At 43.7% G+C, this 17,502-nt stretch overlaps 1 protein-coding gene across 3 annotated transcripts in view; it reads right to left on the reverse strand.

Annotated features, from left to right (window-relative positions):
- LOC118413828 overlaps window positions 1–17,013 on the reverse strand; it is a 76,672-nt gene extending 59,659 nt beyond the window's left edge. The window contains exons 1-7 of one of the 3 annotated variants that reach the window (XM_035817398.1): window positions 16,277–16,998; window positions 15,930–16,023; window positions 15,346–15,476; window positions 14,900–15,073; window positions 14,224–14,376; window positions 13,848–13,981; window positions 12,860–13,523 (exon numbers count right to left, since the gene is read on the reverse strand). In XM_035817398.1, the coding sequence (XP_035673291.1) occupies window positions 13,505–13,523; window positions 13,848–13,981; window positions 14,224–14,376; window positions 14,900–15,073; window positions 15,346–15,476; window positions 15,930–16,023; window positions 16,277–16,774 (1,203 nt within the window). In that variant the 5' untranslated portion in view covers window positions 16,775–16,998 and the 3' untranslated portion in view covers window positions 12,860–13,504. Of the gene's footprint in view, window positions 1–7,652; window positions 7,770–12,859; window positions 13,524–13,847; window positions 13,982–14,223; window positions 14,377–14,899; window positions 15,077–15,345; window positions 15,477–15,929; window positions 16,024–16,276 lie in introns of those variants that run through there. The other 2 variants (XM_035817397.1, XM_035817396.1) reach the window with 2 other exon arrangements.
- Between the last annotated feature and the right edge of the window lie 489 nt (window positions 17,014–17,502).

Below are 17,502 nucleotides of genomic sequence, written 5' to 3' on the forward strand. Positions count from 1 at the left end.
ATACGGTGCAACATCCATTTCCCATTGCCCAAGACCCCGATACAACAGCTACACATGTCTCTGTTATGGCAAACTGTTTAACAAAGGTTACTAGCGAACACTATGTCTAAAGCTTGTCTATGTCTAAGTTCCACGTAGGTTGATGTAACTTAAGTTTACTGATTATATCGATTCCAAATAAAATGTTCGCCTCAAGCTGAAGCTCATTAGCACAAAAACAGATCACATTGCTATATGACAATAACTTTAGTGCTGTACGCACCAGGCAGGATTGTCCTCCACACCCTCCACATCCACCAGCCGGCCCGGGAGGCCCGGGAGCACCATCACGGCCGTCCCGCCCGTCTCGTCCGGCCGGGCCCTCAGGACCCCGGAAGGGACCTGTGCAGATGCAGTCAGGAAGAAGCAGTTTATAGTGATAACAAAAACCTTACTTAAGAAAAACTTGTAGCGTTAATTTTCTCGTGTCAGACGAGATGGAATAACATTAAGGACAATTTCCACTCTGGCACTATTGACAATGACAATGACAATGACAATGAAGTTTATTGACTGTTGTAGTCAACTTTCTCACAAAAATGGAACAGACAGGTGACCATTAAAGGTTACCTGTGAAGTAACCACTGACCAGCGTCTATTTATTCCTGGTGCATTAAAAAAAAGGAATTGATTAATGTCTGCCCACCTAAGCCGTAGGGTGTTGTGACAGTGTTGGCCGATCTCTTGGACCGCCGCATGGGGGCGCTGTGATCTCCAAACTTGACGTCATCACCAGCTTGACTCGGTTTCACATCGGGGTCAGTGTCCTGTTGTAAAGTGTTCAAAATTTTACTCCGCATCCGCACTTATAGGTTCCATAAAGCACACCGTGGTTATGTCCTTGAAATTATCCTGCGAAGGACACTTGCTTTAGCCAGTCAGGTTCCATCCAATCAGAGCTCCGTGTGCATGCATCATGTGTACCGTTTGGTACCGGCCGGTTACGTTGTCATGATTACACATTGCGATAAAACAAGGGAAGGGTTTAGAGCATACTTCAACTACAAATGAACTGTTTCCAAGATGATTTATAGCTTGTCTTCTGAGCAGTCTGGTAGTAGAAAGTAGCCATTTTACTTTCTGCATGTTGTTCCCAACTTCCAGTCACGCGTTATTTTGTCAAGTCTCTGGAATCAAGCCTTAACTCGACAAGTCTAAGTCGGCCTTACCACTCATGCTTATGATTGTAACATTGTACAAACCTACCACACATATTATCATGATGCTACTTTCAGACAGTTTATGTAAACCATCTCCCCTATTATTCCACATCATCACCGCACACATCGACACAGTTCACTGCGTACAGCTATCTAAAGTTGAAAAACCAGACACGTCGAGTTTTTGCCCGAGGCAGGTTACCTGTCATGAGGTGTGGGTGACCCAACCTGCCCAATTATCCGTGGTGTTCATGTGCATGATATATATAGTCAGAACTTATTGTTGTTTTCGAGACAATTGCAGTTCTGAACGCTATCACATTGCTTTCCTGGCGATGGTGAAATTTAGCGTAAAGTGAGGGAGAGGTTAATCATTTAATGTAAGCTTAAGCTTTACAAGTTGATTGGAGGCTGACACAGACATATCCAAAACGTGAGATTGTACCATTGTAGCTTAAATCTAGTATGTTTAACACCATAAACTGGTCTGAATATAAAAAGACTGAAGAACTGTTAACTAAAGCTCACTATGATGTAATGCTGTCAACAGGGAGGCGGGGAGTGCTATCGAAGTTCTGAGAAGAATCTATGCTAACCCCTTACCTCGTGAGAGGTTCCGTAGGTTGCTTCTTGTTCATTTCCAAATCCGAGTTGGAACTTGGTTTCCAGCACAGCCAGTCTCTCCCTCAAAGACGCCCCGTCAGCTTTCTCCTTCTGCAACTCCGTCTTGAGAGACGAGACCTCAGCACGTTCGCTGTCTAATTGAGTCTGCACATACGACAGTTGGATTTTCAAGGCCGTCATTTCCTCCTTGTGACAGGACGCCTCTTCCTTGTTTCCAGTAGCGGCGTCTTGCTTGATCTCCATGGCCAAGGTGCGATCCTTCAGCGTCAGGATCTGGTCTTTCAGTTGAGCGGAGTTCTCACGGACATGCTTAACTTCGTGAGCGAGGAAGACGAGGGCCGCCACCACCAGCACCCCCGCCCCGGCAGCCACGGCCACCGTCACCGGTCGGGCCGCGCCGGGTCGGTCTCGGCGGGCCCGGCCGGTAACTTCGCTTACGTTAAGCAGCTTCTCCGAGCTCATTGCGAGAATATAAATTTCTTACTGTAGACAATTTTTCACCCCCCGACCGAGGACAGCGTGGCAGTGGCAGATACCGAAATGCGCAGCTAATATGAAGAATACCAGTGGTCGAAGGTCATTGGTTAGAACCCCTGTGGCATTCAATTATATTCATGCATGATGTGATTAGTTGGTTGGTGTTACGTAAAACCTTTCAGTATTACTAAACGCTTTAAAGTACTTAGTACGCACACCTTCTGGCGGCCTTACAGAAAATTGCACGCTTTTTCTCTTTACACATCTAATGATTCAACTGTTTCGTGAAAGGTTTCGTTCCTATCCGTTCAGCTTTAGGTGTGCTTCCGCCCTTAACCATAAATTTCCTCCTGAGAAAATTGCAACACTGTATCACTTCACTAATCCTATCCAGGTAAATACTCGCATGTATACGTGACCTTTTCCTGATTGAATAAATACACCGGCACACAATGGCTAAATGTTCTGAGGTCTTGTCACAACACACAGGGCAGATTGGTCCGAGAGTTCACTGTGGACTTCATTTCAAACAAACTGAAGAGAAAGGCAGAAGAGAAAAGCACATTCACTTATTTACTTCCATCAAAACCACGATGAAAGAAAAGAAAATCAGGCAAGTCGAAAAACGCAGCAGCCTGGGCTAGATCGAGACGTGTCGGAAAGGCAAGAAAATATTCCTTTCGAAGATCTACTGTCAGAAAAAAACAGGCGATCACACAACGGAATGAATGGTGCGGCAGAGACAAACCAAGATTCCTGACTTCCGCTCACTTGAAATTACATTGAATCAATTTCTGTTGCAATGGCTAGACTATCTGAGATGATACATGCATGTTATGTATTTATGTATTTTTATTAAGTACATCTATCGTTATGATTTCATCGGGAGGAAGTGGAAGCATTAAGATGCCCTGAGATATTATTCCGAACATTTGTTGAGAACCTTTGGGTTAATTACATATATGTAGAAATAATTCCAGGCAAGCATATGACCTTTCAAGGGCTTAAGATTGTTTATTGTGCAGCACAACGAATTTGCACAAACCTTGCAGAGACAATATGGTCATACAAAAATTCTCTCTTGTTTATTGTACAGCACGTCGAACTGACAAAGTCTCGGAGTCGTAGAAGCAATTACAAAACAACTTGAGTAATACTCAGAAAAATTCTTCCAGGTTCAAGTGATAAAAAGTTTGTTAATTAATGGTTACAGCAAAGGAAACATGTCTGAAAGTGTCTATTGTATTATTTTCGGAAACAAAAGAACATAACCTAAGAATTGAATAGATCTGGATTTGATAGATATTGGTTAGACGTGCTGTTTGATATATATTCACTTGACATATATTCTCTCTAATCTTGACTAATTCTCTCTAATCTTGGGAAGATGCTAGAGCTAGCGAACGCGACAGCAACAGTAGTTCGGCCCGCAGTTGGGATGGGCACAGCCATTGTTGAGATAGCGATATGCGGCAGGGCCAAGTTTTCCGGTGTCAGTGTTGTGGTCGGATGAAAGGACCGGCCGATTCCCGTACACATGCACGGCATCAAAGCACTCTGAGGTACTGTGGAAAAGAAATTATCATCAACCAATCATGCTACATGCGCACAGAGCCACACCGACTTATCTTAATAATTCTGATGACAGAGAACCACGACTTTATAACAAAATAATACTGTGCCATTAAACAAAGACGTTTGATAGCAAACTCATTTCGTGTACAAAAGGACTGGTGCATTCAAAGAGTTAAAGAGGAAAGAATCACTGTCTGCTGAACTGGTAGTTTTGTAATTGAAAAAAATAAACATTTCGACATTCAATTCCAACATTGTAGTACAAACCTTCCCTGTCCGAAGACATTTTTGTGGGAGGTGCACATGTCGTTGCACGTCTGCCTGTCCCCGTTAGGACTACAATCCCGACGGATGGTGAAGATGTATGCTACTCTGTTGGTGACCGCTGTACAGATGCTCTGTGCCAGCATATCACGGTAGTTGTGGTCATCTGTGCCTGATTGAGTAAACGTAGAGAAATGTAGAAGGTACAAAAAAGACAGTATTCATTCAATATTCATTCAAAGTGGGGAATATCCTTACCATGGTAACAAGTCTTCAGACGGATAAAACACATGTAATGGACATGATTATGACTACTAAGAGAACTACCTACTCCTAGCTACATGTGTACACTCTATATCTCAGGTAATATTACCGCAGAACAAATGTTGAAGAGTGTTGAGGCCATGATGCTGTGTACGAGAGTAGGACGTATATGTGGTCACAAGCGCGGAACTTACTTGATCCATTTACTCCAGGTGGTCCAGGTGGGCCTTCTAGTCCAGGCGAGCCCTCTGGTCCAGGCGAGCCCTGTGGTCCAGGCGAGCCCTGTGCACCAGGCGAGCCCTCTGCCCCAGGCGAGCCCTCTGGTCCAGTCGGGCCCTCTGGTCCAGGCGAGCCCTCTGGTCCAGGCGGGCCCTCTGGTCCAGGCGAGCCCTCTGGTCCAGGCGGGCCCTCTGGTCCAGGCGAGCCCTGTGTTCCAGGCGAGCCCTCTGGTCCAGGCGAGCCCTCTGGTCCAGTCGGGCCCTCTGGTCCAGGCGAGCCCTGTGTTCCAGGCGGGCCCTCTGGTCCAGGCGAGCCCTGTGTTCCAGGCGGGCCCTCTGGTCCAGGCGGTCCCTGTGCACCAAGAGAGCCCTGTGCTCCAGGCGAGCCCTCTGGTCCAGGCGGGCCCTCTGGTCCAGGTGGACAGAAAGAAACATTTGGGATTAACTGTAATCTTTCTTTCTTCAACATCTTAATCCAGCTCCAACTCCCTCTTATACTATGGAAGAATCACATATATACACACACAGATGTAGGTCACTCGATGACAATGTGTATTCACCCTGACGGTCTCATACAGGAATACCCCCAAAGCCCTAGTCCGCATGCGTCGACTGTTCCATCGGTGAGGGGGGACTAAACCATTCTAAATAAACTAACACAACAAACTTTATATTTACAAATATGTCAGAGAGCACTGGTTGATTACGGCAGATGATGATGGCGATGCATGTGCTGTTCAAAGTTTGCCAAAATGTGACGCCAAAACAAACTACAGAATTTTAGTCCCTCTAAAGAGGGGTTTTGGGGCAGTATACATTCAATTTGGCTTCTTGGATTTGGAAACTAAAAAGGCAATGTGTCACAATGATCATAAAACAACTCCGCCCAATGTTCAATAATACGCAAACCTATAATTACAGAATGCTTTTAAGCACGAAAATGTTTTACCTGTTCACAAGACGGCTCCCCAAACCCTCCACATTCGCATGGAGGTCCGGGCGGCCCGGGAACACCATCACGGCCGTCCCGCCCGTCTCGTCCGGCCGGTCCTTCGGGACCCCGGAAGGGACCTGCGAAATTTGAATATTGATTGAATATCTACACTGTTTATATCATTAATGACAAAAGGATATTGGTGACAGTGCGTTTCATGTCGCCACTTTTTTTGACAAAATGAAAGTACGTACCAAAGGGGCTACGTCGACGAGCACTTTGGGATTTTAGAAAACGTAACACAGAATTTTTTAAATACTGCAATAGAAAACGTAACACAACAGAACAACTATCGGTCAGTAAATTTGACACAAGACGTATGACAAGAACTGACAGTGCAAGTTTCGAGCCAAAGAACACGATAACTGTGAATAAGAATCGGAAAGGGACATGAATAAGGAACGTTACATGAACACGAACTTTCAAGTCCAGTCCCAACAAAACGCCAATAAGTGTGGCAATAAAAACTATTGCCATGGCGACGGTTTTATTGTTTATAAGTATTAATGATTGTTGTTTTAGGTTAGTTGTAATTGTGTGCTAATCTTTCGCCTGGCTGTATGTATGAAGATATTGTTTCACGTGATGGATGTTTGAAGGGCATTACTGTTAACAAGAAAGGCGATCTCTTGTGACGAGCTCGAGTGGCCTATTATAAATGTTTCTCATTGATCATACAAATAAGGTCCTAATTTGCATAAAAGATATCGGTTGATCATCTCCTCTACCTAAATAACAATGTGTTCAAAGTATGAAAGTCTTAGCAAAGAAAGCTATTGTAGCATTTTCTCATAGATTATGTAAATGAGACCCTAATTTGTCTTACGTCTGCATGTTCAACTTAACGTACATGTTGCTGCCAAATGTCGCAAGAATGGAATTTTCGTCATTTAACACTAAAATACAAAATTTCTCATTGATTATGTAAATTAGGTAACGATTTGCATAATTGATATCTATCGATATTTCTCTCTAGTTACATGTGTCATGTTTAACAGTTTAAGTGTCCTAGTACAATGAAATTCGTATTATGTGGCTTGATAAACTGTGCTTATTAATTATGCAAATTAGCCCCTGGTTTGCATTAATAGTCCTTATTCATGGAAGGCATCTCCGAAGTTATCTACATATCAAAAATCACGATGATCCGTCAACTCCTTCCCCAGTTATTCCCTTCCAAAATGTGGTGCAATTACGCACGGGCGAACGAACTGCTGTGGAATTTCGGGAATTTTCACCAATCAGATATATACTTAACAGTAAGTTTGATAATTCTCTCTTTTTTAGTTACATATGGCATATTTTTCCGTAATCTTAACACGAAATGCAGTGTATTTATAGACTGCCATCATTGATTATGCAAATTAGCCCTTGAATTGCATGACTAGCATTTAATTATGAAAGGCATCTCTGAAGCTATCTACAGTTCAAATGTCATGAAGATCCGTCAACCTATTCCAGAGTTATTCCCCTCTAAAGGGATGATGCAACTATGCAGGCGTGGAAAAATTCCTGACATGCCTGCGGGATTTTGGGAATTCCTGTCAAACGGACGCACACTATAAATTGTATGCTAGCCCCTGAGGCGTCGCCAAAAACCTTCATACCTGCAGGTGTCGTGACGGAGTTGTCGGAACGCCTGTACCTCCGCAAGGTGGCGTTGTGTTCAGGGACACTGTCAGCTTGGTTCGACTTCTCGCCCTTTATAAAAAAGGTAGGTTTAGACTTTTTGTTTGTCTTGGCTCTTGAGTATTCCTAATTGCTATATATAACATATCAAGAAGGCAAGAAAACAGGAAACCAATAGCCTATACACTACCCGCAAACCACGTTACATCCGCTGTATGTTGATAGCATTTCAGACACACAAGAAGTGGAACAAAAACTCTATTTTCTTCTAACTACAGCTTAATGCCGAGATGTTAAGACTAAGAAGCCAGTGTTGAAACCAGGAACATATCCACGGTTCATTCAACTTACAGCCATGCGCTGCCAGATTTTACTTCCCTGTTGTAGCAAGCTACTGGCAAAAAATACCTCTCGAAAGTTCCCGAAGTTGTGTTCCTCAGCATGCCCGAGTTGAAACTTGGTTTCCAGCACAGCCAGTCTCTCCCTCAAAGACGCCCCGTCAGCTTTCTCCTTCTGTAACTCCGTCTTCAGAGACGACAGGTGGATTTTCAGGGCCGTTATTTCCTCCTTGTGCGAGGACGCTTCCTCCTTGTCTCCAATAGAGGCACGTTGCTGGATCTCCATGGCCAAGGTACGATCCTTCAGCGTCAGGATCTGGTCCTTCAGTTGAGAAACATCTTGGAAAGACTTCTCACGGACATGCTTAACTTCGTGAGCGAGGAAGACGAGGGCCGCCACCACCAGCACCCCCGCCCCGGCCGCCACGGCCACCGTCACCGGTCGGGCCGCGGGTCGGTCTCGGCGGGCCCGGCTGGCAACTTCGCTTACGTTAAGCAGCTTCTCCGAGCTCATTGTCAGCTTGTAGCGAGAACAGACTAACAAAGAAAGGACAAATCTATAACGTCCCTTTCTGTTGCCCGAGATCACTTCCACCTTCAACAGTCGGGACTTGAAGTAAGAAAAAATACCCTGTAAGAGTAAATACCCTGTAAGAAGAATGCGTAATTTACAGCAACGTCTCAAAGTACAGAAGCATTGATTGGTTGAGATGTACAGGTGGTGTGATTTTCCAACAATACCACCTTTGCACCTGACGTCACAACGTCAACACGGCAGCAGTTGGTAAACAGCTGTCTTTGTTCAGACGAATGTTCCATGCCAATATAGCCTGGATACCAGCACCTAGCTCCAAACTATAGCAGTTTCGCTCTGATTTATAGTCCTTACGCCAGGGAAGGTCACAAGCCCCTGTCTCTATTTGCACCCAGAGGTCATTGGCACCCGGTTTCTGATTAACTGTCCCGCGCTGTGCGAGAGATAACCAGCCCCGCGTGCTGTGTTTGGCGGCAGGGTAAATTGCTTGCCGCACCGAAGAGATTAGCGAGCATAGCACGGCGGTTTGGTACCCAGGCTAATGCCAATAGTTTGGAAGGAACCGTGAAACGAGGAAACGTGGTGTCATAAAGTATGACAAGGGTTTGTTTTGTAAAGAGCTGGTGAAGTAGCTCTTACGGTCCTTCACCCCGAATTATAGGACGAATTGATTTTCACAGTAATTTCCGAGTTAGTACGAACATGAAGGCTTTTGTATAGTCCATTACCAGTATTTTCAATTTCGCCAAGGTTTTGACCTCCAAAACACATTTAATTTCATCGACTACAAGATGTGAAGCAAAACTGGCCCCGATTCAAGCTTGTGAAAAAAACTTACCCCATTCTGACTATAGCTAGCTGCCCTTGTCAAAGATTTTGATATGAGTCGGATAAGTTGTATTGTGTGCCCTGACTGGCCGAAATGTAACTTCCAAGCAGATCTACTGTGGTACGTGGGCAGTATCCATGGTCCAAAACAATCTCATTTGCCACCGGAATTGTCTCGGCCCATCTGCTTGGAGATTAGCCGAACTGTGCCCTTCACTGGAGCGGCTCCTGCCCTCGAGACCCAGAAAAACCTGATTACCAAGTTGAACTTTGTTGATGAAAAGCAAGATGTCGTGCAGATGGAACCAATATTAAACTAGAAAGGCCGACATTTGCTTAAGAGCAAATACAGCATATTTCAGCCATACCCCTTCCCACGCAACATTGGACTGTTTCAAATCACCCCTGCGCAAAAATGGAACATCCTCTTAACAGTACATTATCCCCCAAAGTGGACTGGTATTGTGAATTGATTCCAGGTAAAAACAGAGCTTGCTTCTATTTTTCAGAAAATGACAATAATCACACCTTCCATTCAGAAAATTTTCATCATGACTGAAAATTGTTGAATGACTTCATGTAATGTCATTGAAAATTTTCAGTACGATAACTAGGTGTAAGTTTAAAAAAGTATAAGCTCCTTGTGATGTGGGTACATTTATTATTGCAGTGAACTTTTTTTATTCAAGTAGGGCATGCGATTTAATAATTATCAAGCAGGTGCAGGTACTGTAGGAGCGTTTGTTTTCTTCAAGCTGTAAAACTGTTAAACTGTTTTACTTTGTATGCAATCAGCCATCGAGCCTATTCTTATTTTAGTTTAACAACTTCCTGCCAGACCCGGAAGATACGATTGAACCTTGTTCGAGGATTCATTTTCGTCTGTCTGGTCAGTCTGTTCATACCCTCGAGGCTGGCACTGAGAGTGTTTTATTGGGCTGAAACTCTGGCAGTTTAAAGTTACTTACAATTTAAATGTTCAACTTCAAAGTTTATGTCAAACAACAACAGCACTAGGAAATGTGGCCACTATAGACAGGTGGTCACTATAGAGAAAATGCTGATCTATTGACTAGGAGCCATACGTTACACATGATCATTAATCATATAAACATTGCACAGGTAAGCCAATTGTTTAGATGTACAATTAAGTTCAAATAATTCTGAAGAGAAATATTGATGAGAAAATAATCATTCTCGCCACTGTCTAACTTATAATTACGTATCAAAACTAAACGCAGATTTTCTAACTAACGCACCTTTCCCCGACTTCATCAAAGGACTGCCGGCTATCAATCAAACACGGCTGTTGATTAGACTTAGAGTTTCAAACAGCCATGTGCTGTGTGCCAGTTGACAGCGAACTTCATGCTACGTGATGTTTTACATTGCTTGGACCTTCTTTCCTACAGCGGTGCTTCTACAAAATATTTAGACTGTAACACTGAGTCCCACATGTTTTATAGAATAGAATTTGACGCAGAACAGCGTTTTTTGCTGGGTATTTTTCTTGAAACATGTTCGTGGGAATATCAGCGAGGCGGCGACGTAGGGATATCAGACCGTCAACAAAAGTCGCACGGCGGCTAACTGCGCATCGAAGATACTAGCGCTATAAATAAGCGCTTCAACTAAGGATGGCAACCCGTACAATATTTTTGTATACTGTTGAGCTAAGTAAAGTTTGTTGTTTATGAGGTTTTAGTTGTCTTTGAAGCTTTGACCCGAAATATTTTAAAGTCAAACTGCTGAAGAGAAGTAAGTGACTGCTACGATTATCGTAGATATGGCCCTAAAAAAACTGATAAAAGAAGCCTTCTCAATAGTCTAAAATGCAAGAGCTTCCGGGGGGGCTTCGCCCACCTGGGTCCCCCCCACAGTGGCCCTGCCCCTGGACCCCGCCAGGGACATTCGGCGGCCCCCGGACCCCTGTCCGACGCTTTGAAAAAATCCTGGCGAGAAGTCTGTACGGCCTGAGTCTTCAAGTTAACGTATTGTGTGGTCCCGCTTATGAATATTAATTAGCCTTCGCTTTCCTCTTCGCTGATTGGCTGAACCATTAATTGAATTAACTCTTCCTGCCGGCAAGACGCAGGTGCAGATGTCGGCTCTGTGGGGTGAACGTCCGAAAGATCATGGCATGGAGAACGAAAGAAAACCAATTTCCCCTAAAAAAAGTGCTGTAATTAAGCCTTTTACAGTACTTTAAGCCAAAAATTTTACTTGGATCATTTTACCAACTATCTTATGCCTATCTATACCAAATGTTACTCATACCAGGGTACAGGGGTGCAAAATATACCGTTATAAGACCGTCAACAACAGTCGCACGGAGCTAACAGCGCAGCGAAAATACCATCGCTAGCGTTTCAACTTCGGATAACAAGTTATAAGTACTGTTGAACTCAGTAACATTAAAGTTTGTTTTTAGTTGCCTTTGACGGTTTGACCTGAAATAGTGTTACGCTAAACTCCTGAAGAGAAGTTAAGTGACTGCTGTGATTATCATAGATATGCCCCTAAGAACTGGTACAATATAAAGCCTTCTGAATAGTGTAAAATGCGAGAGCCTTAGGCGGGCTTCGCTCCCCCTGGCGGGAACACTGCTATATACGGGATCATGAGGCCCCGCTTATGAATATTAATTAGCCTTTGGCCTCCTCTTCGCTGATTGGCTAGGTCTTTGATTCAATCAACTCTCCGGCTGACGCGCACAGGTGTGGCTCTGTGCGGGGTCACGGAAGGTCACGTCAGGAGGCCAAAAGAAAACAAATTTCCCCTCAGAAAAGTGCCAAAATTAATCATTTTAAAGTTGTTTATGTCAAAAATTTGACTTGAATCTTGTTACCAAGTATCTAATGCCTATCTATACCAAATTTCAGGTCATTTAATTGTAATACCAGGGTACAGGAGCCAAAAGTGTCCTTTTTTGGTCAAAAATTGGCCAAAAATCGCAAAAATAAGCATTTTGTTGCACTATACACCAAAAGTGTTATTGAATTTATATGAACGTATTATCAAGGCACATCTGTGTCAAATTTCAGCTCATTCGGTTGCAATACCAAGGCACAGGAGCCAAAAGTGTCCTTTTTTGGTCAAAAATTGGTAAAAAAATCGCAAAAATAAGCATTTTGTTGTACTGTACACCAAAAGTGTTATTGAATTTATATGGGGGCATTATCAAGGCACATCTCTGTCAAATTTCAGCTCATTTGGTTGTAATACCAGGGTACAGGGGCCAAAAGTGTCCTTTTTTGGTCAAAAATTGGTCAAAAAATCGCAAAAATAAGCATTTTGTTGTACTGTACACCAAAAGTGTTATCGAATTTATATGGGGGCATTATCAAGGCACATCTCTGTCAAATTTCAGCTCATTTGGTTGTAATACCAGGGTACAGGGGCCAAAATATACAGTTTTGGTCTAAAATTGACCAAAAAAATCTCAATAAAATCATTTTAGAGGCAGATATGAAAAAACTGAGAAAAAGCATCAAGGTATTGGCCCATTCTACCCCTGTGCCAAATTTCAGGTCATTCGGTCCAGGAACGGCAGAGATGAATCACTTTGAAGATTTGACAGGAGAAAGAAGAAAGAAAGAAACATTACGAATACAATATATTTCACCATACTATGTATGGCTGAAATATAACTACAGAATATGGAATATTTGAAATACGATGGTGACAGGAAGAGGCACAGTTGCATTACTGGTATATATGTCTTTTAATAAGTCAAATGCATGTTTATAAATAGGTGTGAACGTCATTGCACGGAGATGTCACGTTATCGGCGTCGCAAGGTACCAAAACATTGATGGGGGGGGTGTAGGGGGCAGGTGTATCTTACACCTGTACTCCCGCAGTCATTTTAAGGTGTACAGAATTCGAAATGTTGCAATACAAGAGTCCATATGTATGTGGAACAGTCTGCTTTATTTCGGAATATAAATGCCTGAAAGGTTCTGAGTGCACATGTACAAATGAAGTAGCTACATTTTTGAAAACATTAGTCAAAATTTCTCCACGACTAAAGGCAGTGTAGTAACTAAGTACAGCAACACCAGCATATAAAAACAAGGAATGTAGTCATCCTTCTTTACATCATGAAGCCATTGACATTTTCATCAAGCACTACACAATACACGTCGGCTACAATATAAAATGTAATGCTGTAATCACCAGGACATGATATTAATATAAAATAGGCTGAACATTGTTGTCACAAGTTTTAAATCGGTAACCCAAAATACGTTAAGTAACTCTCAGTGTAGCCATGACTCATGAGATACATGTACAGTTTCTGAACCCACCTAGGCCACCTCAAATAACTGCAAACACATAGCTAAACCAAACAAACATACCAAAAACAATGTTACTTTTTTTACCGAGATGATAACCAAAGATGATAACAGTTTTAAGAAAACACATCATAGGTGTGAACTATCACAATAAGTAATTATAAGAAAATGTGCTTCAGTTCAAACTGCGAAGCAGATACATTATGTATCCTGTTATGTGCAAATCTGTGCTTTGGGAATCTCCACGTCTGCATGCTGTGTCTAGTCACCGGTGCAGTCCCTACAGAGAAGAACAAAAATGATTTGTTGTAGAGTTGTACATCAGTTAATGCACAATGAAAATCTTCAATTGCTTTTACTGGCACATTTTGTTGCGTGTTGTTCACCTTGTCATAGATCATCAAGTTTCCTTACTGTTTCTGTACCAGGGTTTATTTTTACAGGAAGGGGTTGCTTGCGCCTCGTCGAACACAGGACCCCCATTTCATGTTTTTTTGTCGAAAGACGGGTGCCGCCCCAACTGAGGTGCCCTTCCCCTATAATCTATTGAAAATCACCTTATGTGAAGTCACGTGGAAAGAGAAGACTCCAGTGGTGTACTTACTGTCCCAGGACCTCCACCCGCATGCTGATGTGCTGATTCCATGTCTGCGGCCAGAACCTGACGTAACGTGCAGTTACCGGCGGGTCCAACAGGTGGCGTACTTCGGTGTCCTGATCAGAGTTGCCAGCGAAGATCTAGGATCAGGATGGTACATGTATTGTGAACGAACAGCCTATCAGAAACCCCGTTCATAAAAATCAACGTTGTAGGCACACATTATATGACAGACACAATTTCTAATACTGAACTAGAACAATTACAATATTTACTTAGATTGAATGACTATTCATACCTGCAAGTGCGAGAGAAAACTTTATCAATTCTGTAACGTTGACTACTGTAATTGACTTGATTATGTAAGACAACGGTTACCAACCCTCTCACGTCCCAGTTTATCCAGGTATGTAGACCACGTGATTCCGTCTCTGCTGAAGCGTAGTTTGTAGGAGGTCACCCTTTGTGGATAGATGTTACTGGACCTACCCTGGGTGATAACTCCAGCTACAGTAGTCTCTGCTCCCACGTCAACCTGGACAGGAATAACACGTAATCCTGAGAAACATCATCGCGGTACAAAATGCCTGCGGTGTTCAAAATGCCGTACGTAGTTGCATGGTTGTAAGTGTGATTGGTCAACTATGAAGCTTGAATTGGACATTTGTCCACTAAATTTTCCATGCTGACATTTGAATCCACATCTTCTGGTTTCCTATGTTTTATATGTTCTTTTAAAAAAAAAAAGATTACACAAATAATTAGAAAGTGCTGACATGAAACTGCGTGAGTCTGCGTCAACAAATATCAAGCAAGTGGCTGTCAGTGGAACTTTAGGTTACGCCTGGGAGGGAGCGAGAAGCGAGCACTGGATAGAGGAAAGTGGCGGGGTGGCGCCAGATGAATTTATTGTGAAGAGGAGGAGAAGGGAGTGCAAGTACTGTATTATGACGATGAGGATGAAAAAGAAAACATGCCAGAAGATGTGCACGACACAGGACAAAAATTATTTGATATGATAAAAACAATATAATTTATACCCTGCAGGCTCCACTTACCTGTAACCATTGCTGGTTGTTGTTCTGTGCAGCGCACCAGGCTCCGGCGCCCTCATGGGAATGAAGGCGAGCTTTGCTGGCGTCATGACCTGAACTGCCCCACGAAGTGGATGCAGTAAGGTGGCCATCAGGAATAGCGCCGCTCTCCATACCTAGAGGTACTGCAGTGCACGGCTGCTACATACAGAATGAGATATGCATTCACTGACGGTAAATGTCATGTTACCCATCATCCCTGGACCATCGGGCACAATACAAAGGTGTCCCGATACATACATTTGTAGCTTGATATGAATTTACCGCTTTCTTCCGAAAAACGTTGGCCTCGAGCTCAAGTTTGGCTCGGAACACATGAATGAATGACATTTCATGGGGGTAATAAATGAATGAATGAAAACATCACGTTATCATACGATAATAACTACAGAGTACAGAGCACACGCTACCTGTGGGCAGGATTGTCCTCCACACCCTCCACATCCACCAGCCGGACCGGGAGGCCCGGGCGGCCCGGGAGCACCATCGCGGCCGTCCCGCCCGTCTCGTCCGGCCGGTCCTTCAGGACCCCGGAAGAGGCCTGTAACAGTTGCAGTGATAGAGGATTACACCGTGTAAAGTTGACATCATTACCAGCTCGGATATCGTGAAGTTATTCGTCCGATCGCCCCGTTTCATCAAAAAGAAATAGCAAAGATTTTCATTCATAGAAATAGCGAAAAAGACACCTTTTTGAAGTTTTTCTATTTATCCAATATAAAACGTAGCATAACACATAGGACGCGCCAAACGAAAATCCATTTGGCTGGGGAAGCCACATGCATGTCTCACTACTAGAGTTGGACGATCACTGATCTATTGTTTGGAGGGCTATTGTAGAATTTCTCCGGGGCATATCGGACAATAGCGCCAATTTTAGAATTTAACGACGTGGAAAATGTTTATACTAAAAGGGGATCCGGAAATGATCACAATATGCCAAATTTACACCAGCAAGCATAATTCTCTCTCAAAACTCAACTAACGTTCATACCTGCAGTTGCCGTGACCGAGTTGTCGGATCGCCTGTACCTCCGCAAGGTGGCGTTGTGTTCAGGGACACCGTCAGCTTGGTTCGGCTTCCCGCCCTTCAGACATAAAGAAAGTTAAGTCGATGGAGGTTAGACATGCAGCTAATAAGATACGTTAGATAACAGTTCATTCAAGAACTGGATAAAAAAGGAGTGAAAATTCTATTCCCTTCCGAGGGAAAAGCCATTATTGTTATAGGGATGAATTAAAAACAAGAACATGTTCACGCTTCGTTGAACTTAGAGCCATGCACGGAAAGAATTAACCCCCGTGTTGTAGCAACATGAGCAAGCTACTGGCAAAAAATACCTCTCGAAAGTTCCCGAAGTTGTGTTCCTCAGCATGCCCGAGTTGGAACTTGGTTTCCAGCACAGCCAGTCTCTCCCTCAAAGACGCCCCGTCAGCTTTCTCCTTCTGTAACTCCGCACGTTCGCTGTCTAGTTGAGTCTGCAGGGACGACATGTGGATTTTCAGGGCCGTCACTTCCTCCTTGTGCGAGGACAGTTGGATTTTCAGGGCCGTCATTTCCTCCTTGTGAGAGGACGCTTTCTCCTTGTCTTTAGCGGCGACGTCTTGCTTGATCTCCATGGCCAAGGTACGATCCTTCAGCGTCAGGATCTGGTCTTTCAGTTGAGCGGAGTTTTCACGGACATGCTTTACCCCATGAAAGAGGAAGACGAGGGCCGCCACGACCAGCACCCCCGCCACGGCCGCCACGGCCACCGTCACCGGTCGGGCCGCGCCGGGTCGGTCTCGGCGGGCCCGGCCGGCAACTTCGCCTGCGTATGCAGCCTTCTCCGAGCTCATTGTCAGCAAAGAAAGGACAAATCTATAACGTCACTTCCACCCTTCAAAACACTTCCACCCTTCAAAAGTCGGGACTTGAAGTAAGAAAAAATACTAGTACCCTGTTAGAAGAATGCGTAGTTTACAGCAACGTCACAGGGTACAGAAGCATTGATTGGTTGAGGTGGGCAGGTGAGATGTCATTTCCCAACAATGCTACCTGTGCGTCACAACATATAAAGACGACAGCAGTTGGCTAACAGCAGTGTCTTTGTTCAGACGAACGTTCCATGCCAATGCTTTTGAAAGGAAAGAACGAGGAAACGTGGTGTCATATTTTCTCTTCCGCGAAACAAAGTAAGACAAGGGTTTGTTTTGTAAAGAGCTGGTGTTGTCACTTACGGTCATTTACCCCGACTTACAGGACAACTTGATTTCACAGTAATCTTCCGAGTTTGTACGTAAATGAAGGTTTTTGTATATTCCATTACCAGTATTTTCAATTTCGCCAAGGTTTTGACCTCCAAAACACACTTCATTTCATCGACTACAGCATGTGAAGCAGAATTGGCCCCGAGTCAAGCTTGTGACGAAACTCACCCCATTCTGACTACCTGCCCTTTTCAAAGATTTTGATATGAGTTGGATAAGTTGAATCGTGTGCCCTGACGTGACCTAGACGAACTGTAATCTCCAAGCAGATCTACTGTGGGAGGTGGGCAGTATCCATGGGCCGAAATAATCTCCAT

This window comes from Branchiostoma floridae, chromosome 4, assembly GCF_000003815.2.
Source record: "Branchiostoma floridae strain S238N-H82 chromosome 4, Bfl_VNyyK, whole genome shotgun sequence".
Classification (NCBI taxonomy): domain Eukaryota; kingdom Metazoa; phylum Chordata; class Leptocardii; order Amphioxiformes; family Branchiostomatidae; genus Branchiostoma; species Branchiostoma floridae.